At 48.0% G+C, this 22,173-nt stretch overlaps 2 protein-coding genes and 1 long non-coding RNA gene across 4 annotated transcripts in view; all 3 read right to left on the bottom strand.

Moving 5' to 3' along the window:
* The window catches only part of LOC309520839 (dual specificity protein phosphatase 10-like), a 143,246-nt gene that overhangs the window by 21,359 nt on the left and 99,714 nt on the right, over positions 1 to 22,173 (bottom strand). The window lies entirely within an intron of this gene.
* Positions 1 to 22,173, bottom strand: part of LOC309520882 — a 169,223-nt gene that overhangs the window by 61,316 nt on the left and 85,734 nt on the right. The gene's annotated exons all lie outside the window — the stretch shown is intronic.
* Positions 253 to 22,129, bottom strand: ATL3 (atlastin GTPase 3). Of its 2 annotated transcripts, none has more exons than XM_082202748.1 (13): positions 22,000 to 22,129; positions 16,791 to 17,008; positions 15,797 to 15,940; positions 14,770 to 14,874; positions 13,586 to 13,636; positions 12,559 to 12,615; positions 10,761 to 10,853; positions 10,316 to 10,454; positions 8,287 to 8,414; positions 6,975 to 7,031; positions 5,710 to 5,781; positions 4,621 to 5,052; positions 253 to 3,416 (listed from the first exon to the last, which is right to left on the bottom strand). In XM_082202748.1, the coding sequence occupies exons 1-13, from the start codon at positions 22,112 to 22,114 to the stop codon at positions 3,306 to 3,308; spliced, it is 1,722 nt and encodes a 573-aa protein (XP_082058874.1). In that variant the 5' UTR covers positions 22,115 to 22,129; the 3' UTR covers positions 253 to 3,305. The 2 variants fall into 2 exon arrangements, with proteins under 2 accessions (XP_082058874.1, XP_082058873.1); XM_082202747.1 differs by lacking the exon at positions 22,000 to 22,129 and adding an exon at positions 18,786 to 19,093.

Raw genomic sequence — 22,173 nt, 5'->3', positions numbered from 1 at the left:
CATGTTTCCTGGGTGATTATGCAGACTGACCAGAGAATGTTCAAAATGCACTCAAGATGTGCACATTCCCCAAGGTTTGATGGAGATTATGCACAATTCCTTCCCCACGGACAGATTATGTACACTGTCCATGAGGCCTGGTAAATGTGCATAATGGCCGGTTGTTATGCACATCATCCATTCAACTCACATTAATGTGTGTGTGTGTGTGTACACATGGGGAGGGAGGAAAAAACACACATCAAAACACAGTTTCAGTATCTTGGTCTTTATTTTTGCAGTTGCAAAGTGGAATGCAATTCTTTTTTGCGCTTTATAAATATGATTTGGCATCTACATTCCCTCCCCCACAGCGTTGGTCCCCGGCTGAAAGTTCTAATACAATGACTAACAAGCTCACAGAGGGAGTTCTTAAGACGAGGAGGCAAGGAAGTGCTCTCAACAAGAGAAAGGAATGATCACGCAAACTGGCTGTATGAGCACATAACATGGGCAATTATCAACAGAATTATTTCTTGGGGCAGGGGAGTCGCAGGTCCCTGATTTGAACTTAACACTCCCCTCCCTTCTGTGTGGAACCTGTTTGTTCCAAAGGGAGCCAAAAAGAGCTTCTTCCTTTCCTAACCAATCTGAGCTGCAAGCCAATTTCAACTGGTACGTGGCAACACAGAGAGGGGCATCCCCTTGCTATACGATACATCCACTACAGAGGGGGAAAGAGTGTGCGAGGAGGGAGATTTAAATGCAGGCTGACACTACTCATTGCCTGGTTGCAGAAAGCAGATAACAGGAGTTGCACCGTCTTGTTCTGTGCTCCTGACGTAACCCTTCAAAAAGACACAGGTGCAAACAGGTTGCCCACACCCCATTTCTTCAAAAGGTTACAAGCAATGAGGCCAGGAACGACTCATGCATCCCTTCCCCGCGACCAGGTTATCGTGCAAATGTGCCCCTATACGCAAGTGAGAAAGAGTTAAGTTACCCGTCGACGAGCAATAGAACAAGTGGAATGTTACAGCCACCTGGAGCTCTAGCTAGTCGCCCAGATGACTTCACTGCCATCACAGCCTTGGAAAAATGTTTCAGCTCCCGCCCCGCGTGTGTGCACATACACACGCTGTAAATCGTTAACATGAAACATGTGCCATTGGGAAAGGGGCACCGTGAAAAGCTGTCCCACAGGTGTGGGGGAACCCTTGTTGCTGAACTACAGCTCCCATCAGCCCCTGCAAGCACGGTCAATAGCCAGGGGTGATGGGAGCGCCAAAGTTTCCTCACACCTGGTTCACCAAAAACACAAGCAAGCTATGGAATGGAAAGGTCAGTGGGACCACGCAAGGGAGACCACCCCAACAAGCAGAGCAGAAATGAATATTAAGCCTTGTGGTGCCAGTTTCCCCCTCTGCAATTCAGTGGGCCTAGAAGCTGTCAGTGTCTTGTGCTTTTTGATCAGGATATTATTCCAGCTGCAAAGGGGAAAGGGGACAGCAAAGTAGCAAAAGGCAAGGCCAAGAAGGGAGCCCCCACCCCTGGCCTTATAAAGCTATTAAAACCTGCGCAGAAAGGAGGGAACCAGGAATGTGAGAAGAGGCGGGAGTAATTAAGAGCCTTGAGCAGAATAATAATTATTTTTTTGGTGTGGCACAAGAATAAGGGAGAGACGTTGGAACCGAAACAAGAACCAGACCCTCTGACCTGACATTTCTGGCATCCAAGCAGACTTGAACTTTCTAACAGTCACATGGTGGGGCAGGCGTTGTTTGTGGGGAGAGAAGGCTAGTAGGGTTAAGGGCTTTGTTTTGAGCACTGTGCAGAATGGGAGTTTGCTTCCCCCCCCCAACCCTCAAATAAGACTTTAAAACTGTGAGCCCGCTTGGCCAATCCTCCTTTCCCCAGTCCAGGCGATGGATCTCCTAAGCCTGCTCCCAGCCTTCTTGGAATAAATTTCACCTGACTCACAGGTCAATATCCAGAGCAGACTTGCACAATCTGTGTCCCACCAAGCCTGACCCGCCCACAGACTGGAGATTGCATCTTGACACACACACACACACACTTTTTTTTCGAAGTGCCAAACAGGCAACCTGCCCCCCACCCAATAAGAGGCTGTCACACATGGCTGTTTGGCTTGATGGGTCACAGGTTGCTGATCTAGGCACGTTCCCAGATCGCTGCCGAGAGCAAGTGCAGCCAACAGATATCACAGAAGTACAACCAGCATCAGCCCAAGGCAGCAAGAAAAATGGACAGGGATTATGGGAGTTGTAGTCCATCAACATCTGGCAGGCACCATTGGTGGCTATCCCCAGCTTCTACGGTACACAGAGAGTTGCAGTCTACTACTCCCACTCAAGAGTAGACCTACTGAAATAAATGAGTTGGTCATGTCTTGCAGGTCTATCCTGCGTAGGACTAGCATTGACTGCAACCCTCTGAATAGAGGATTCAGTATTGCCACAGGTATTTGGCTGCGCACACAGCCGATTCGTTCCCACAGAGACACCTGCCTGGAGCCTGGCATAGGGACACACTCGGTCCCCGAGCCCTCACAGCGCATCACGGCTGCGCGAGAGCGAAAGCAGGATCGGAACTGGGGGCAAAAGGACAGAGACCACAGTCTCAGCGCCTGCAGGATGCTAAATAAATCAGTTCTTCCCTGAAAGAAGCCTACCGATACTGTTTTCTAAGGCAACAAGCAGGACTAAGTGAGGGGTCCCTTCGCTGCCACAGGCACAAGGGTGCTTGTTCAGCGTCACAAAGGCACAAGTTGCTTCGGATTGGCCCTGGCACAGGCCACAAAATCCACATCTTCCACTTTGGGGCAAAGGATGCCCAAAGCAGGAGCCCTGCCAGCAAGATGGCTGCAATGAGCTGAAGCACTGGAGGTTTCGCTGCCGGTAGTGGTGCAGCTGGTTCTTTTGGGGAGGGAGATAACCGCTGCCTCCCATCCCCAAGAAGAATATGCAGAAAGAGATAAGAAGGGGGTAGTGGAAGGAACAAGATCAACACCTGATGTTTTGGGGGGGGTGCTCCCTCCAAAGCTCCCAGGCAAGGCACGAACTGGTACAGAACGTTAAAGCTGATTTTTCTTTTAAAGTGCACAAAAAATAAAAGGGAGGGGAGCAAGGGAAGCAGTTCCTTTTTTAAAAAAGAAAGAAATATTAAATGTGAAGGGAGCAAATAATATCCGGAACCAGAGGCTGAGTTGCTCTCTAGAAGCCCTGCAAGCGATTCCCGGGTTTGCAGGCTGCAGCGAGACGGTCGCTTGGCCACGAGTTTGTAGCTTTCTCTTTCCTGCTAAGACCTCACTTGCTTTTCTTATCCTCGGGTCTCGGCCTAGACGACGGAGGCCTGGAGGACGACGGCGAGCTGCTTGTTTCCGCAACCTGAGTGGAACTGTTTGTACGGTTGGTGGCCTGGGGAGAGGGGAGAATGGTTAGGTCATACGATCACGGGGTCCAACCCCCTTCAATGCAGGAATAACATTCAAAACATTGAATCGTCAAAAGACGTAACAGGTGGCATTCAGTCACACAAATGCCTTCTGAGGAACTGAGATTCCTGCTCCTCCCTCCCCCATTTTTTTCTTTTCATATTTATTTGAGGCCAGGTGCTGCAAAAAACAGAATTGAGAGCAAGATCCCACTTTTGAACAGGTCTCCTCTTCCCCACCTCCCATCAGACGGCAAAGAAATGAACTATTCAACTTTTAGAAGACACCTGAAGGCAGCCCCATATGGGGAAGTTTTTAATATTTGATGCTTTATTGTGTTTTTAATATTTTGTTGAGAGCTGCCCAGAGTGGCTGCGGCAACCCAGTCCGATGGGCGGCATATAAATAATATTATTCTGTTAGTAACATAAGAACAGTCCTGCTGCATCAGGCCACTGCCCTATCCAGTCCACCATCCTGTTCGCACAGTGGCCATCGAGATACCTCTGGGAAGTTCACAAGCAGGAGACAAATCTAACATTCCTCTCCCCACCTATGTTTTCTAGCAACTGGGATCCAGAACAGTGGCGTAATGTGGGTTGTTGGCGCCCAGGGAGTGAAAGGTGGCCGCACAAGCCCAAGCCCTCATCGCCGACTGAGCGGCAGTGGTCTGAGCCAAAGTGAGGGGAGGGAGAAAGAGACTTGAAGCCACCTCGTGAGGAGGGAAGACCTGAGGGCTGTGGCATCCTGTTCGCAAAGGAGGAGGCAGCTGCCTGAGCCTCTTGCCTCAGTAGGTAGCAGCGGCAGCACCCTCCCACTTCCTCGCCCTCAGCCAGCCTAGGGTCAAGGCACACAAGGGCCTCCCTTTACCAGCCACAAGGAGGTGCCGCTGCCCCAGCCCTGAAGGCCCAGCCCAGCCCAGACACAGCTCAGTGAATGAGGGAGCCTGTCGTGGGAGGTGCCTGGTTGCACCCCCTCACACCCTTTCCAAAATCTGCGCCTGGGACCATGACCCCCCAGCCCTCCCCACACTACGCCTCTGATCCAGAGACATATTGCCTCTGCCATCGCACCATTTCATTATGGTGGGTCTTTCCATACTACATATGGAAGCGCAGGTCCATGTGGGGCTATCTCCTCGGGCTTCCACCGTTAATCCACCTGGTGCTTTGTAGGCCGCCACTCACCCTTTCCAGCAGGAACTCGGCCGTAGTGTCAATGATGACGCCCAGCTCGCGGTACTGGCCTGAGTAGCGGATGTAACCCCAGGCCAGGAGGCAGAGGAGGAGGATGCCTACGAGAAAGGTGCAGATCTGGGCAACAAAGCCGAGGCCAATGTAGTTTGAGAAGTTGGAGCCCATGTAGAGGGAGATGATGAGGCTGAAGATGGCGGCAGGCGTCCGGAACGTGTTGAAGATGTTCTTGCTCTGGTTGTGCTTGCAGAGGTCCTCGTAGATGCTGTTCATCTCCCTCACCAGCTCCTCCTCGTAGCGCTGGCTGAACTCCTTGCCCCCCATCTTTTTGGTGGTCTGGAATTGCTTCAAGGCCATGGCGCTCTGCACGCGGTGCTTCTCCTCCAGGAGATCCGGCGCAACATACGGCTTGTCGCCGCCACACAGCTGTGGGGCAGGACAGGGGATACAGGTGTTAACACAGCCAACCTTCCAAAGCAGGCTAAGAACAACGCTGGCTGGTGCTCACACTGGGTGGAAGGCAAGGAGCCTGGCAGTAGGTGGCGCCAGAGCCAATGGCAGCCAGCACCAACTCACTCTAGCATCTCGCCATCCTGTTTGCTGCTGAACTAAGCAGGAGAAAACTTAACAGGAACTGCCACATCCTGGACTGGTTGCAAGTAGGAAGGAAGGCAAGGTGGGCGTTGGCTGAGGGTGGACTAAGGTAGATGGGGCAGTGCCCTATTCACCCTAATAGACCAACCTCCACTGGCTATAAGCATCCTTTTTAGCTCAGTGTTAGGAAGCTGCCCCATTAGAAGTCAGACTATAGCTTGGAACTGGTGATATAAAGGAGTTCAATTTGTGGAGTGTCATTGTGCCCTACCTTGGGGAGGAAATATCAGACGTGAATGCCACTCCCTTATAAACTTGATGGGCTGTCTTGATTGTTTTTCTATTCTTTGGGCCTGTTGGTCTCAACTGTTTCAGTTGTTTCAGTTCAGAGCGGTGTTTAAAGAGGAGCTTCTCTAACTGTTCTGAGTCATCACTTTAAAATGTGAATTTCTTGCCATTTTATTGCCCCAACCCCAACTCCGTTCTCACCTTCTCCATATTGGTGTAATACATGTCCTTGGCCGAAGCAACAGCAGCCAGGTTGTTGGCTTCTGCAGTAGCCTGAGAGCAAAGATCGTAAAATGAGAACAGGGATGTAATCAGTTCCACCGTCTGTGCCCCCTTCCACCACCCCCCAACAAGGCATATTTCCCACTTCTGCAATCTTATGCCCTCCCCCCAAACTGGGGTACATGCTCAGCAAACATGCCTTTGCAATCATAAGGACCAGAAACTCCGTTGCTTTAGAAAAAGAAAAAGAAAGGCTTGAGAAAAGCTGAGTTGTTTGCAGGTAAGTGAGTTCTACATCCCAGACTGCAAACTACCCACTTGACCAAGTGCCCTGGCACCAGCATCAGGCAGTGTTAGAAACTCAGATATATAAGCTGGATGCCAAATGGCTCCTTAAAGCAAGGTTGCAGTTGCCAAAACAGAATGTTTAGTTACCTTTTGGTTCCTGAAATTCATTCTGGTGGTGCAGAAAAAAATACCATGGAGAGAATTCTACAGGATGTGTTGTCAGTGTGTGAAAACAGGCAAGATCCAAGGATCCCCAGGCATGCGCCTCCTAGTGCCTCGGCATCTTTAACTTGGTAGCAAGTGACTGATAGCCAGGTGCAAAACGCGTCTGATGAATTTCAAACACTGGCATCAGCAAGTGCTGTGGGACAGTTAATCTAGCACCCATCACAAACAGGGAGGCGCTTAAGACTGCAGGGGGCGTGCGGTGCGGAGGGAGGCAGTGGAGAGCATGGCACCTGAGCTCCACGCAAAACCTCTGAGCAAGTTTCTCCCCTTGGCATGCTTCGTGTAGCTGCCTTCTTGCCCCTCTGGATCCATCTAGCCCTGAAATAACATAGGAAACTGCCTTCTGCTGAGTGAGACTCATTGGATCCATTTAGATTGCTAATGTCTAGCAGTGGCTCTCCAGGGTTTCAAAGAGGAGGCGTTATTCCCAGCTCTACCCGGAGACGCTGGGAATCGAACCTGGGACCTTCTGCATGCGGAGCATGTGCTCTCCCGGTGAGCCAGGGCCTTCCTCTTAAGAAGAAAGCAGTGTGCCCTTCTTCCCACAGATGCAATGGTCCACCTAGCCCAGCAGTGTCTACACTGACTGGCAGCAGCTCTCCAGAGTTTCAGGCAGAGAGTCTCTCCCAGTCCTACCTGGAGATGCCACTGGGTGGGACCTTCTGCCAAGTGACGGCAACTCCCCAAATAGGAACATACTGTATCTTGCTACCCCAGGCAAAGCTCACCAGCAACATGGACTTGGGATGAGGCAGGTCTTCCCCCTGGTAGATCTTGATATAAGCCTGGAGGGAGGTAAGGTCAACAGGGTTCAGCTACAGTCCTTTGCCAGTAACAAGAATACCAACACCAATTAGTTAACAAACAAACTGAGATCCAAAAGAATAGACTGAATCTTGAAGCTGGAATTTCAGGAGGCTGCTAAGGAGTCATGGGAGGATGTTGGAATACCCAGTGCCAGTGAAACCGCTATCCAACAGAGAAGGAGTGGTGTTTAATCTGTCTGAGTCACTTAAACAGAGGATATTTCCAAAAGGAGCAGTTAATAGTGAATTCTAGCTTTGTTGCTGGGACTATATTTCTCTCGAACCATCCTCCTTCAAATGGCCGGATCCTCTGTTTGGATGGTTAGGAATGGGTAGACAGTCTTCTGACCAAAGGCACTGAGAAAAAGAAACCTATCGGCCTTAGCGGATACATTTGCGATACAACCTCTGAAAAGTTATTATAGCTGGGACTGGCAAACTTATTTTGTTCTTCCATTGGAATGTCTAGTAACAATTCAATACAGTAACTTAAGAATAAAACAAGAGAGTCTTAGATGGTAAAAGTACTAGCTGCCAGAAACAAGCGACACCAACAACAAAATGTCGCATTGTGGAGTGATCCTGCTCAGCGATCTAGCCAGTCGTGCCCTCTCCCAGGATACTCCATTCCATTTCCCCTCTGGCTTTCTATTTCTTTCCATCAACAGGCAGTCAATATTCTATGCCCCAGGAGGATGCTCAGACCTCAAATCCAACTGCAGAGGCAGAGCGTAGCCATCGCTAGTCCTTTCTCTTCATGAATTTGTCTCATCCTCTTCTAAAGTCGTCCAAGTTGGTGACCATCACTGCCTCCTGTGGCAGGGAGTTCCACAGTTTAGCTACGGACTGTTTGACGAAGTCCTTTCATTTACCTGTCCTGAATTACCATTAACATTCAGCTTCACTGGATGCTTACGAGTTCTAGCGTTTAAATGTGCTGTGCATCATTTTACAAGCTTCTGACATGTTACCTCTCACCTGCCTTTGCTCTAAACTAAAAAATCCCAAACGCTGGACCCTTTCCTCATAGGGGAGTTGTTCCATTCTGGCTGCCCTTTTCTGAACCTTTTCCAACTCCTCTTTGAGGTGAGGCGACCAGAACCATATACAGAATTCCAAATGTGGCTGCACCACAGAGTGGGCTGGAGCTGATGGGGTCCCGCAACATCCCAAGGCACAAGGGATCCCCACCTCCTGCCTTAAAGGTGGGGAAAGAAAGAGAAACGAAGCATACCCTGAAGTACTCCAGCAAGCCCCGACAGGTCACTTTGGAACCATTGATCTCCTTCTCCAGGAGCTGGCTGGGATCCAGCACAAACGGAATGAGCTTCTGCAGCTGTTCTTTAAACTCATCTGCAATGTCTGTGGGAAAAGAGATAGACGGGAGGTAGGAGAGAATCGAAGGAAACTGCTCTCATCTGCGATTCCACATAAAAGACACACCAAACACAGCACTAGGTACACAAAAGGCAGCTGAGCACATCAACTTTCTTTTTTTAAAAAAAAGAAGATTGACAATTCTAGTCCTCATGATGGCAAAACTATTCTTTTTCTCTCGACCTCCCAATAATTTCTATTGGTTTTCATGTAAATATTACTGTACAGTGGTACCTCAGGTTAAGTACTTAATTCGTTCCGGAGGTCTGATCTGAACCTGAAACTGTTCTTAACCTGAAGCACCACTTTAGCTAATGAGGCCTCCTGCTGCTGCCGCGCCGCCGGAGCACAATTTCTGTTCTCATCCTGAAGCAAAGATCTTAACCCGAGGTACTATTTCTGGGTTAGTGGAGTCTGTAACCTGAAGCGTATATAACCTGAAGCGTATGTAACCTGAGGTACCACTGTATTTTACTATTTGGTTGGAAGCCACCCAGAGTGGCTGGGGAAGCCCAGCCAGATAGGCGGGGTATAAATAAATTATTATTATTATTATTATTATTATTATTATTATTATTATACCAGAACTACATATAACTACAGTAACTTGTCCAGTGGCACACATATGCAGCACACAGTACAGCACACATTACACAATCAACATGTTTATTTATGCATCATCAGTTCAAGTATCCTCTCCACAGAGATTCTGTCGGCAAAGCTATTCTTGAAAATTTGTGTTCAAAGCCAGGGAAGCAGCTGAATTGGAAAGCAATACACAGTTCCTTGACCTTCCCAATCACAATTATTTCTGATAAATATACTGGGGTTTTTAAAACAAAAACAAAACAAAAGGACATGACACAAAAAGATCAACATGATAAAAACCTAAAATGACAACCAATTGCAGGAAAAATTGAGCTATTTAAAAATGAAAGCAGAATAATCAAATGAGAATCCTCCAAAAACCCAGTTAAACAAAATCAAGCACATTTCTCTCTGGAGGCTGTCTAAATACAGACCAGGGGACTTTTTCTCCCAGGTACCCCCTGTGGCTTATCTCAGATAAGTGGAAGGACCTGAACCTAGAAAGCAAGACCTCGGAGACATTCATATGGGCAAAAACAATTCTGGAGATATTCCAGTCCTAAACACTTTAGGGCCTTTAAAGGTCAAAGCAAGTGTCTTGAACTGAGCCCCAAAGCAAACTAGTGGAAGTCAAAACAATTATGCAAAGTAAGGAAGTGTGCAAAATCAGTTATGCAAATTTGAGAGAGCAAGTCAATTGGCATACAGGCCACAGAATTTCAATAGCCTTGTTGGAAAGTTACATATACAGTGATACCTCAGGTTAAGTACTTAATTCGTTCCAGAGGTCTGTACTTAACCTGAAACTGTTCTTAACCTGAAGCACCACTTTAGCTAATGGGGCCTCCTGCTGCTGCTGCGCTGCTGCCACACAATTTCTGTTCTCATCCTGAAGCAAAGTTCTTAACCCGAGGTACTATTTCTGGGTTAGCGGAGTCTGTAACCTGAAGTGTATGTAAACTGAGGTAGCACTGTATATATATAATATTCCCCTCCACAAAAGCACATACAAGCTCTACCTTGGGTACCCCTGAAACATTGCATCACACCAAACCATGGTTAAGGAAGCTTAGCCATTGGTTTGTGGGACAACATAAGGGCTAGTCGCACCAAACCATGGTTTGGTGGTACGTAAACAGATCCTTCGGATCCCTCGGGCTCATGCACAACAATGCCCGCCCACCAGATCACAGTTTTGCCTTTCCACCTGCTGCTTCCACGCCCTGCAAACCGGGAACAAGGCAGAGTTTCTAATCCTGGCTTGCTGAGTTTGCCACTGGACAACACGGGGCCCATACCTTTCAGACGCCCATCAAAATTCGGACTGGTGGCCACTTTGAGGCCTGGATGGGGCAGGAGGAAACAGTTGACGTTGGTGAAGCAGGAATGGATATGTTTCCGCACATGTTGGATCTCCTCGTGCTGGTGAGATTTCACCTGGTGGTGGGAAGGACCATAAGTCATCTCACACTTTTCTTTTTTTAAACGACAAGAGAATTTCAAGTTAAGAACAATGTTAATTTCCAAATTGGAGGAAATATAAATGGACAAAGTTAAGGAGAAGGATGCTTGCATGCTGCAACGTGGTTGTATCCTTGAGTTTGTCAACTTTCATTTAAAATAAAAACCCGGTGGAGGTTCTAGTCCTGTAGTTACTTTTCCTAATAATTCCATGCCATGACAAGCTCCTCTCCGCCAGGTCTCCTCCAACGGGTTCAATTGCTTTTGGGTTTGTTTGTTTACCTGCAAACGCTTGTCCAAGAAACGCATGCCACCTTCCAGGCCGTAGTGGTACTCATATGGGAAGCTCCAGTCACGGACCAGGAACATCAGGGTCTGCATGGCGTGAGAGAGGTGGGAGGACTGAGAAAGGGCCTCAAAAACAGATCTTCTGAGGAAGTTTGGCTCAGTTCTAGCAGACAGGGAGGCAGGTGTGGCTGGGAGAGCTCCTTGAGAACCTAACCCAGTAAACCAGGGGTGGGGAGACTGTCCCATCTAGAGTCCAGCATCCTGCTTCATGCAAAGAACAGCCAGATGCCCCAATGAGAAGGTCATGAAGAGGACGTGAGAGAAACAGACCTCCCTCCATGGGAGCAAGCTCTGATTCCCCTGAATGAAATGGGAAGCGCCCCCCCCCCCGACTGGCGGGGGTTTTATTTTGGGGGAGGATGTACAGTACAGTGGTACCTCAGGTTAAGAATTTGATTCGTTCCAGAGGTCCGTTGTTAACCTGAAACTGTTCTTAACCTGAGGTACCACTTTAGCTAATGGGGCCTCCCGCTGCCGCCGCGCGATTTCTGTACTCCTCCTGAAGCAAAGTTCTTAACCCGAGGTACTATTTCTGGGTTAGCAGAGTCTGTAACTTGAAGCGTCTGTAACCCGAGGTACCACTGTATTCTGCAACATATCATTGACGCAATAATAGTGCTTTCATGATGGGTTTCATACTGGGCCATCCACGCATTGTTCCATTTTAACAGATGTTCAGCGAGGCTTCCCCAGTGTTACCGCGGTCTGGAGGGAGGCACTCTTTGCACATAACCACCCCGACACCATCAGAGGCAAAAAACCATCACGAATGTGCCATAGAAAGGATGCCTGAAGAGGTCATGTGACATTATCTTTATTGAGCATTCCTTCCGATTTGTTTGCGGGGGGTTAGCAGTTTAACAACAAGGAGCATTCATCCTGGTTTGGTTGTCTACGTGCCTTGCAGTGCAATTAAGGTGAGTAAAAAAACAACCACCAGCATCCACCCTGGGACATTTGCGGTATGAAAAGTTACAGGGAAGTAACAGGACAGGCACCAATGGGAAATGAAGCAATACGTCCACCTAGAATTTTTTGCAAACACAAAGGATTGAAAGCGGGACCGTATCTAACTGCCCCCATCATGAACACAACCAACCATGAATGCACCATAAAAAGGATGCTTGGAGGGGACCGGAAATATATCAGGCGAGTGAGAATAACTCAGCTCTAAATACAGTGGTACCTCGGGTTAAGTACTTAATTCGTTCCAGAGGTCTGATCTGAACCTGAAACTGTTCTTAACCTGAAGCACCACTTTAGCTAATGGGGACTCCTGCTGCTGCTGCGCCGCCAGAGCATGATTTCTGTTCTCATCCTGAAGCAAAGTTCTTAACCCGAGGTACTATTTCTGGGTTAGTACGCTGTAACCTGAAGCGTATGTAACCTGAAGCGTATGTAACCTGAGGTACCACTGTATATACAAACAGAAAATCCAATTCCACCGCTCAGTTCAGTTCTACAAAACCAATCCACCTCCCATTGCACTCCACTGTTCCTTGCAAGCAGCTCAGAGCATTGCTCTTTCCCCAACCCACACCCTGGGGGGGGGAAATCCTCAGAACACCCTGTGAGGAAGGTTAGGCTGAAGGACTGTGAGTGCTCCAAGGTCACCCAATAAGCTTTGTCATTGAGCGGGGATTTGAAAAAACCACCCCTCTGCCCATTTCTCCCCACTGACCCTTGAAATCTGCATCAAGCTTCCGTACAGTGGAGTAACAAATCTGCATACCTGGAATGGTTTGAGGAAGCTCTCATCCATGGCCAGGCGTCCATACTCTGTAAAGAGCTACAAAAGGAAATCAGAAACATGCGGAATTTTGTTTAAAGATCTAAAGCAGCGGTTCTCAAAAAAAATTTTACTCAGGCCACACTCTCAGAAAAAGAAATTGCTTGCACCACACCAAATTTTCTACTGATAAGAAATGCACTGGAAAACAAAAAGAAACAACGCAGTATCACTCGATGCTCTTGCTCTCATTTTGAAAATATATCCATATAAATAAAAATTATTTTGATACAGTACTATCCTATACTGGGACTATACCACACTACACTACACTGACATGTTTAGGTGTTTCTTTGATGGTCCTTGAACCACCTTCCTGCCACGCTTGCCATTCTCTCCTGCCACACTCCCTTTGGGAACCCCTGATAAGGGAATGGCAGCAGCAGGTGTGCCCCTGACTCCGGGTCTCTCACAGCTGAGTTCAGAAAGTATAAAGAAGAAGAAGAAGAAGAGTTTGGATTTGATACCCCGCCTTTCACTCCCTTTAAGGAGTCTCAAAGCGGCTAACATTCTCCTTTCCCTTCCTCCCCCACAACAAACACTCTGTGAGGTGAGTGGGGCTGAGAGACTTCAGAGAAGTGTGACTGGCCCAAGGTCGCCCAGCAGCTGCATGTGGAGGAGTGGGGAAGCGAACCCGGTTCCCCAGATTACGAGACTACCGCTCTTAACCACTACACCACACTGGCTCTTTCTGTAAAGAACACAGAAAGAGCTCTGCTGGATCAGACCAGCATCCTGTTCTCACAGTGGCCGACCAGATTATCATCACAGTAACCCGCAAGCAGGACTAGAGCTTGTTCTACGTGGAAACCACTTAGAAGCCTATCCTGGCATCAAGCAGTAAGTATAAATAAATAGGAATTATAGCAACCACCATCACAACAACAACAACTGTACCCCCTGTTGCGTTCTGCACAGCACCATGAGCATTGCAAGGGGAAATGTTTTTCTTATTTTTCTTATCACCTACCTGTAGCTGCTGCAGATCATCTTCCTGGATGTTCTGAGACAAGTTGTAGATCTAAAAAGGGGGAAAGGGACAGCTGGAATGGTGAAAAAAATCCAGAAGGGCAGCTGCCTTAGCCTGTTGCAACAAAGACTCTTATGGCTCATTAAAGATTGCCGCAACTGATTTAATCTGGCAGAAGGTCCCAGCCTCAATCCCTGGCATCTCCAGGTGGAGCTGGAAGAGACCCCCGGCTGAAACCCATGACAGCCGCTTCCCAGTCAGTGGAGGCAACACTCAGCCAATGGCCTCGCTCAGAATAAGGTGGACCAATGGCCTCAGTCAGCATAAGGCAGCTCCCTACATTCCTAGATGCTTTCACTTAGACTAGCCCAGGGCTTCGCAAGCTTGGGTCTCCAGCCATTTTTGAACTACAACTCCTATCATCCCTGACCGCTAGTCCTGGTACCTAGGGATGATGGGTGTTGTAGTCTAAAAACAGCTGAAGACCCAAGTTTGGGAAACCTTGGACCAGGCTTTCTTCAGCGCCCAGGGATGAATAGGGAAACAACAGGACAAAATTCCACCGAGTTTTTAGATCTTGTTCTGTTTTGCCAGCTGGGATGGGATTTAAATATACATAATTAAATATAACCCCCTCAGGTCTCCAAAAGGCTCCCAAGCTCAGACTCCTGATTGGATGGGTGAATATACAGTGGTACCTCTCGTTACGAACTTAATTCGTTCCGAAGGTCCTTTCTTAACCTGAAACTGTTCTTAACTAGAGGTGTGCTTTCACTAATGGGGCCTCTTGCTGCCACTGTGCCACTGGCACACGATTTCCGTTCTCAGCCTGGGGCAAAGTTCTCAACTCGAGGTAACTCTTCCAGGTTAGCGAAGTTTGTAACCTGAAGCGTTTGTAACCTGAGGTGTTTGTAACTCGAGGTACCACTGTATATATTTATTTACTTACACACACACGCTTGCTTACACACACACACACACACACACACACACACACACTCTTCCAAGGCCAGGAGAGGCCTAGCGACACAGACTGCCTTTCCAGAAACCACCCAGCTTTGGCTTTTCTGTCTTGATTGTAGCCGCCTTCCCCTCCAATCAATGAGGAGTCCCATCACACGCTCATGGCGAAAGCCCTTGCCACACCTTATTCAAACGACGACCAAAAAACAGGGGACACTCACCTGAACAGAACTCGTCATGGTGCTGAGAGCAAAGATGGTGGCGCAGTCCTTGACTGTTGACTGGCTGTCAAAAGCTCCCTGGGTGTCCATCAGCACGACCGCCACCTGGAAGCACAGGTGAGCGCATCAGGCTCAAGAGATGCTCCAGTGCTCCCTCCACCTCACAGTTTTCCACTCTCCCCACCCCCTGGCATTCTGTGGTCTCTGAATATACTCAGTCCTCGCTGGGTTATTATTTCTTTAAGGGTGGGGGTGGCTGGGGAAGCAGGGTGGCCTGGGGAAGAGTCCAGAGGACCTGATAGCAAGGACCAGAGGGTGTCATGAAACAGGCACAGAGGCTGCAGGGGTAGCTGGGTCTGGGCTCAGAGCTGGCTGTGGAAGTTAGGGAGAGCATGGGGTCTGAAGTGCTGGGGCAAGAGCTCCCAGAACAACTTCCCAGACCATTAGGGCCTTTAGGGCACTGCTCAGGCTGCACAGAAAAAGCATTTTTATTCCTGAAATTCTGATTGTGGAGCGAAAATATAACTGATAGAATTCTACAGGATGGGGTATTAGTGTGTGAAAACAGTCTGGCTAATTTCTAAAACTGCTATAAGGAAAGAGCCTGGACCCTCGCAGACACCTTCTCCTGAGCCAGAAAAAAAGCCAGAAGTTTCCCACTGCAAACCAGAAGTCCTGCAGTGTCAGAAGCGCAGCAGGAGAGAGGCAATGGCATGAAGGAGGAGCACCCATCTTCAGACCACAGGGTTGGCCCTTTAAGGTTCTGGTGTTCTCCCAAGGGGGTGGAGCTTGGAGGAGGCAGTCTGCAAGAGGGCCTTTGCTGGAGAAAGTTGCTCACTTGGGGCTGTCCATGGCGCAGAAAACTTTGACCAACTGAGCTTCTTTCACCATGGGTTCCGGCAACAGACCAAAGGACCACATTTGACCCTCAGTCTTGAGGTTTCCTACTGTGGCCATGGAGGGGTGAAGAAATGTTTTCGCTTTCCATTTTAATCAAATTCCAACTCCTTCTCAACTGCCCCCGTACCTTCTTTCCACTTGGTTTCTCCACAATGAAAACTTCGCTCCAGATTTGGATGCCTGTGGTGTCTGGGTCAGATCCACCGCGCCAGGAAAAGCCTGTCAGGGGTTCATCCTTGTCACCCAGCCAATTGGTGCTGCCCCCTTCTTTCTGCGGAGCAACAGGGAAACAGCACAAATAAGGAAACTCTGTAGTACAACAAGAATGAGCCACCAGGCTCCCACGTGTCCCCTGTAAGAGAATAACAGCTCCTGCTTTCAGTTCTGACAAAGGCTTCTAGTCATATTACAAACCTGTGCAGAACTGTGCTTGATTCTATCTCTAGCTAAATAAAACAAACCAGAATCAAAACGTGGTCTGGTATCATGATGCAAAAAAGCCCAAACGAAACCAGATTGCATGGTTCCACCGAAGTTTGGGGGCTGAAGGTGAACAGAATGTAGGCTCTTTGCAAATAGGAGCTTTGTGTCCATTTTGTTTTACTTGTGAAAATTCTCTCTTAAGCACCAGGTACATTGTTTTAAATAATGCTTTTTTTAATAAAAAATATACTGCTATTCGTTGTTTTTTTTAAAATCAAGGTAGTGTACAACAATTGTACATAAAACCACACAATAAAAATCATATCAAAAGTCAAAATCAGAAATCAGCTAAGCATTGCGGAAAGATGCATTCTTAATTGCCTGCATAAGCCTGAAGGATTAGGAAAGTTTTCAGCAGGCATTTAAAAGTTGGCACAGAAGGCACCTGCTGAATCTCTGCTGGCAGAGTATTCCACAGGGTTGAGCTGGTGACACTAAAGGTTTGATTCCTTGTTAAATGACCCTCGTCAATTTGGAGAACAGTCAACAATATTCCTGTAAATGATCTCGAGGACTGAGATGGGCTGTAAGGGTTCATTCAGGTGTTCCCTGTGGTACACTGGCCCTAGGTCGTTCTGGGCTTTGTAAATTAATAATAGCAACAGACAATGAACCAGCGAACGGGGGGGATGGCTCACCTGTGTGTACATATAACGCAGCAGAAAGTCCAAGAGGAAGGATTTGCCTTTGCGGAAGGCACCAGCCACGGACACCACCACCACATCGAGGTCCCGGATAGCATCAGCCAAGAGGACACGGCTCAGCGCCTTCTCATCCAGCTCAAAGGAGTGCTGGTCTTTGTGCACCAGCACAATCTGCACTGGGCCAGGCTTCGCTCCCCCCATGGCATCCCCAGCTGCACAAAGGAGAGAAAGGGAGCTGGGTGTCAATACACAACAACAACAACGACCAGGCTAGCAAGGCCTGCTAACCCCATACATTTAAAGCACGTTTATAGTACTTCAATAGTCATGGCTTCCCCCAATGAATCCTAGGAACTGTCGTTTATCCCTCATCGAACTACAATTCCCAGCACACCATAACAAACCATAGTTCCCAAGACTCCATGTGCTTTAATTGTACGGTATGGTATAAACCATGGGTCAGCAACCTTTTTCAGTCCACCGTCCCTCAGACCATGTGGTCTGAACGAATTCCTATGCCACACAAATAACCCAGAGATGCATTTTAAATAAAAGGACACATTCTACTCGTGTAAAAACACACTGATTCCCAGGCTATCTGCGGGCCGGACTGAGAAGGCGATTGGGCCGCATCCGGCCCACAGGCCTTAGGTTGCCTATCCCTGGTATAAACACACAACTCTTTGGATATGCTAAGATTAGCATGTCAGCAGTTTCTAGTGCTTTTTTACCTTTGCATGTAAATAAGGTAAAATAATTTGCGCCGTTGAATTGTCACGTCTCAGGACATTAACAGGTATTTCAGCCATAACAGCTTCCAAGGAAAGCTTTGACTGGATATAGCATTTAAACCGCATGAAGTACACATTGATTCCCCCACCCACAATAATCTATTTATTTGAGCTCAAGTAATTTTTGTCACGGGGGGGGGGGGGAGATAATGAGAATCACGCAGGAGTAAAATTAACCAAGCATGCTCTTTTCAGTTTTGTTAAGCTGAAGATCAGATCTAACATATTTGGCTGAGGTTGGATGGCCATCTGTACTTGATGCTTCAGTTGAGATTCCTGGGTTCCAGGGGGCTGGACTAGATGACCCTTACAGCTCTACAATTCTTTGATTCTATGATCTCAATCAGTCTAGGGCAGGGGTGAGAAACCTGTGGCCCTCCAGATGTTGGTGGACTCCAATAGGCCTGGGCGATGTATCAACACATCATCCAGGACCAGTTTGTGGGCCAGATCACAATGACATTTAGACTCTGAGGTATATCACAGGTGGTGGCTTGTCAGCCAGCTAGGATCTTAACTTCTTTCTCTGGCCAAGGAACTTCCTTCTGCTGGACACTGGCAGTGGAGGGAGTGGTGGTAGCAGTTTCACCCTGGTGCCTCACAGGGCTGGGGCCGATGCTCCATCATTTTCAAGATCGTGGTGTATCACTTTATTGCAATGTTTAGCTGCTGATACATCACGAAAACCTGCTATCACCTAGCCCTAGACTCCAACTCCCATGAGCCCTAGCGAGCATAGCCAATGGTCAGGGATGATGGGAGCTGTAGTCCATCAACAAGTGGCAGGAGACACACAAGTATCTCACTCCAGTCCTGGGTCGATTAAGATTCAAACACACACACACACACAGAGAGAGAGAGAGAGAGAGAGAGAGAGAGAGAACCAACCTCACAGTTGTTGGGAAGATAAAATGGGGAGAAGAACCATTTAGGACACCTTGAGCGCCTCACAGGAAAGGTAGGATTTAAATGTCAAAATAAATGTAATATATACACAGATACAGAGAGAGATACACCCATGTGCATATGTGTTTGTGTTTCTGCCTTGGTATTAAGTGGCACAGATGGAATACTCTTGCCAGGACTACTGAAATTCTGGCACGCTAGAAACCCCACATGCATACACACCGGGTGCCCCACAGATCGACCTGTGCATTATTTGCACAGCAAACAGGAGCCCCACTCGTTGGCTTCTCACCATCCATGTGCACGGTGCCGAACCGATCCAGGAGAGGCACTTCCTGAGGCGAGGGTTCACACCTCCATGGCTCTCGCCGGCCGGGACCACTCACCGCCCCGCGAGGCCGGGTCAGAGGAGCCCACCTGTGCGGGCAGACTCTGCGAGATATTATGGGCCGCCTGGGGGTGGCATCCAGCAAACTGGGGCAGCTCCTCGAGGGCCGCTGCTTCTGTTGCAAGCCTGGCTTCTTCTTCTGGGCTTTCATGAGCTTTCAAACCAACGAGGGCAGCAGGAGGCTAAAAGGAAGAGGACAAAACCCATCCTCTCTGGCCCAAGGAGATCATAACAATCCGGTCTCCACGGCAACAGCAGCCAAAGGGCTCACTAGGCCGAGTTCCAAGGAGGAACCATTATTTCACTCAGGTTTCTATCCTTTCTAACCCTCCTTTCCCCCTCCTCAGGAGAGGGCCAGAAAGAGGGGTCTGGAGGGCCACATGGGCAACTCAGCCTGAGGTTCCCCACAATGAAACACTTTTGCTACGCGAAAAGAACCCTTTTTCTTTCTCCCCTGAACTCAGCAGTTTGCAAGCTGTCGAGTTAGGACCACACCAGCCTCCTCTCTGATCTTCTTATCTGCCTGGTTGAAAAATAGGCCAATTAAATTAACATCACCTTTAAAACCTCTGTTTTCCTGCCCAAGTAATTCAATAGGCCACCTGCTCTTAGCACTGCAAGAGCACAGGCTAGGAGGAAATTAAACACAAGGGAACTTTTATTTTTTATTTATTTGCAAAAAAATATTTCTACCCAGCCAACATTAAGGGGAAAAAATATTACGGCAGCAAACAGCTTTAAGGTAAATAAAATGGCATTCATAAAGCAAATAAAAAAGACATCACCAGTCAGTATTTTGGCTTAGAGAATCATGGAATTGCAGAGCTGGAAGGGGCCCCATTGGGCTTCTATTCCACCCACCCCCAGCTATGCTGGAATTACAGCTAAAGAATCCCTGACCGGTGGCCATCCAACCTCTCTTTAAAAACCTCCAATGAAGCAGAGTCCACTACCTTCCAAGAGACTTGGTTCCACTGTCAAACAGCTCTTGTTGTCAGAACGTTCTTGCTAATGTTGAGTTAGAATCTTCTTTCTTGCAATTTGAATCTATTGGTTTGGGTCCTACACTCCAAAGCAGGAGAAAACATGCTTGCTCCATCATCCATGTGGCAGCTTTTCAGGTATCATAGCACCTCTCGGTCTTCGCATGCAGCATGAAGCGGTTCTGTAAGTTCCCTAGATCTGGATCCTATACCTTTGTTGATGCAGCCTAGAGTTGCATTAGCTTACTTTGCTGCTGCATCACACTGCTGACTCATGCTAAGCTTGTGGTCTACCCTAGATGCTTTTCACATGTACTGCTGGCAAGCCAGGTGTCCCCTATCCTATATTTGTGCATCTGATTATCGCTGCCTAAATGCAGAACTTTACATTTGTCCCTTTTGAAATTCATTTGGTTAATTTTGACCCAGTTCTCCAAACTGTTAAAGCCATCCTGATTCCATCCTCTGAGGTTAATTTGTTATAATGCTTATGTTAGTTTTAATGTTTGTTTTTGTAAAACACTTTTGGCATCTTTTGAAAAATCGATGAATATATGTAATAATAATAATAATAATAACAACAACAACAATAATACAACTATTGTTCCACACACACACACACACCCGCTAATTAAGCTTATTTCCAGATCTAAGCTGCCAACCCCGGATAATCAGAAGCAGTATAATGCAGAATTTGTTGTTAGGCCTTCCCTGTGGGCTGCTGCTGCTGCTGCCTAGAGCAGCTGTGTGCAAGGACTGGCACTGTTGCAGCTGCTAGCAGGTAAGAAAGGTTGCTCAAGAACAGCAGAGATAAAGCTAATATTGTGTAGTAGTTACCAGAACATAAGACAAGAACTGGGGGGGACCCAAATTCAAATCCGCACCCTTAGACTTTATTCATTGCAACATTTCAGGTTATGGGTCCAAACATATTGGCTGCGTCTGCTTGAGAATTTTCAGGGGAGCTAGGGAACAGGGGGAAGAATCCAGTTAAAATGTCTCCTGCAAAGATTGCTGCTGCTAAAATACCTTCGTCAGAGATGCCCTAAGCTACTTCTGGCAAGCCGCAAGTTCGGAAGAGGGTTTTCCACACTCCTCTGAAACATAAAACTTCCGTGAAAGGAAAAAGGCAACACTGAACACACATCCTCCTTTCCATACTCCATCTCGGTTGAGCTTCCACAGAAGAAATCCTGCTCACACTTTTCTTAGAAGTGAGCCCGACTGAAAACAGTGGTACCTAACTTCAGAAACATGTGTGGTTAAAAGTTCAAAATAAAGAATTGTGCAAGGCTCACTACCTTCAGGTTGTGCACGGAGGGACAAGAGAGGAAGAATTTTGTCTAGATGCTGCATTCTTATTAAGGTACTTTTATACGTTTTATACCATCCCTACAGGGCCAACCCAAACTACCCCCTTCCAATGGCGTGTTTGCATTCTCCCCATATTAACCTCAATCCATGGGGCAGTGTGGCTCTCTAGATTTTGTTGTACAACAGCTCCCATCATCCTTGACCATTGACCATGCTGCCTGGGGCTGACATGAGTTCAACAACAACAGGAACCACAGAATTGTAGAGTTGGAAGGGACCGCCATCTAGCCCAACCCCCTGCAATGCAGGAATCGCCCGGCATGGGACTCGAACCCACGTCCCTGAGATTAAGAGTCGCATGCTCTACCAAACAAGCTACCATGCCCCAGCCCCCCAACTCGGCCTCCAGAGGCATTCTGGCTCTACCACAGAGTTTGCATTTAGTACTACAACTCCCATTATCCATGAGTATTTATCACGGATGGAAGTTGTAGTCCGATGCATCTTGAAAGCATCAGGTTGGGGAAGGAAAGTAAGTTTCCACTGTCCCTGGAAAGGGAGGGGGGCTCCATGCATTTCCCCCACAAATGGTCCCTATCACTATATGGGGCTCTTTGCAAACTGCTCCAGAGGCACCTCATCCCTATCGGGGACCCACGCTCCCCCGCCCCATCTTTTGGGGGGTGTTCATACAGTTTCTCCACAGGGGCCTTATCTTCCATGGGGAGGGGGATATATTCCTATCTCTCCCCATAGAGGATATTAAACCCCCTCAAAAAAGTTGGTTGATCCAAATCCGATTAAGAAAAGAGGGCCCTTACCGCCCGCCGCCAGCTTGACACCGTTCGCAGCTACCGCCGCCGAAGGAATGACACGGATCCGCCTCCTTCCCGCCCCATCTCGGAGCAGGCAAGAGGCGGGGTCGCCGCCAGGCATGAAGCGGGGAAAGGAGGAGGGCAAGGAGCCTTGCGGCAGGGTGCATGCTGGGAATTGGA

The sequence above is a fragment of the Podarcis vaucheri genome, assembly GCF_965113315.1.
Source record: "Podarcis vaucheri genome assembly, chromosome: 16".
Lineage (NCBI taxonomy): Eukaryota > Metazoa > Chordata > Lepidosauria > Squamata > Lacertidae > Podarcis > Podarcis vaucheri.
Note: the sequence above shows the minus strand (reverse complement) of the source record. Positions and strands in the feature narration are given on the sequence as shown.

What these genes read in the sequence shown, in the direction of transcription:
- ATL3 (XM_082202747.1), bottom strand. Translation starts at nt 19,032, where the DNA reads ATGAAAGCCCAGAAGAAGAAGCCAGGCTTGCAACAGAAGCAGCGGCCC. An exon ending in ATGATCTGCAGCAGCTACAG is followed by an intron (nt 12,616 to 13,585) that starts GTAGGTGATAAG and finishes TTCCTTTTGTAG; the next exon opens with CTCTTTACAGAGTATGGACG. An exon ending in ATCCCAAGTCCATGTTGCTG is followed by an intron (nt 5,782 to 6,974) that starts GTGAGCTTTGCC and finishes CTTTGCTCTCAG; the next exon opens with GCTACTGCAGAAGCCAACAA.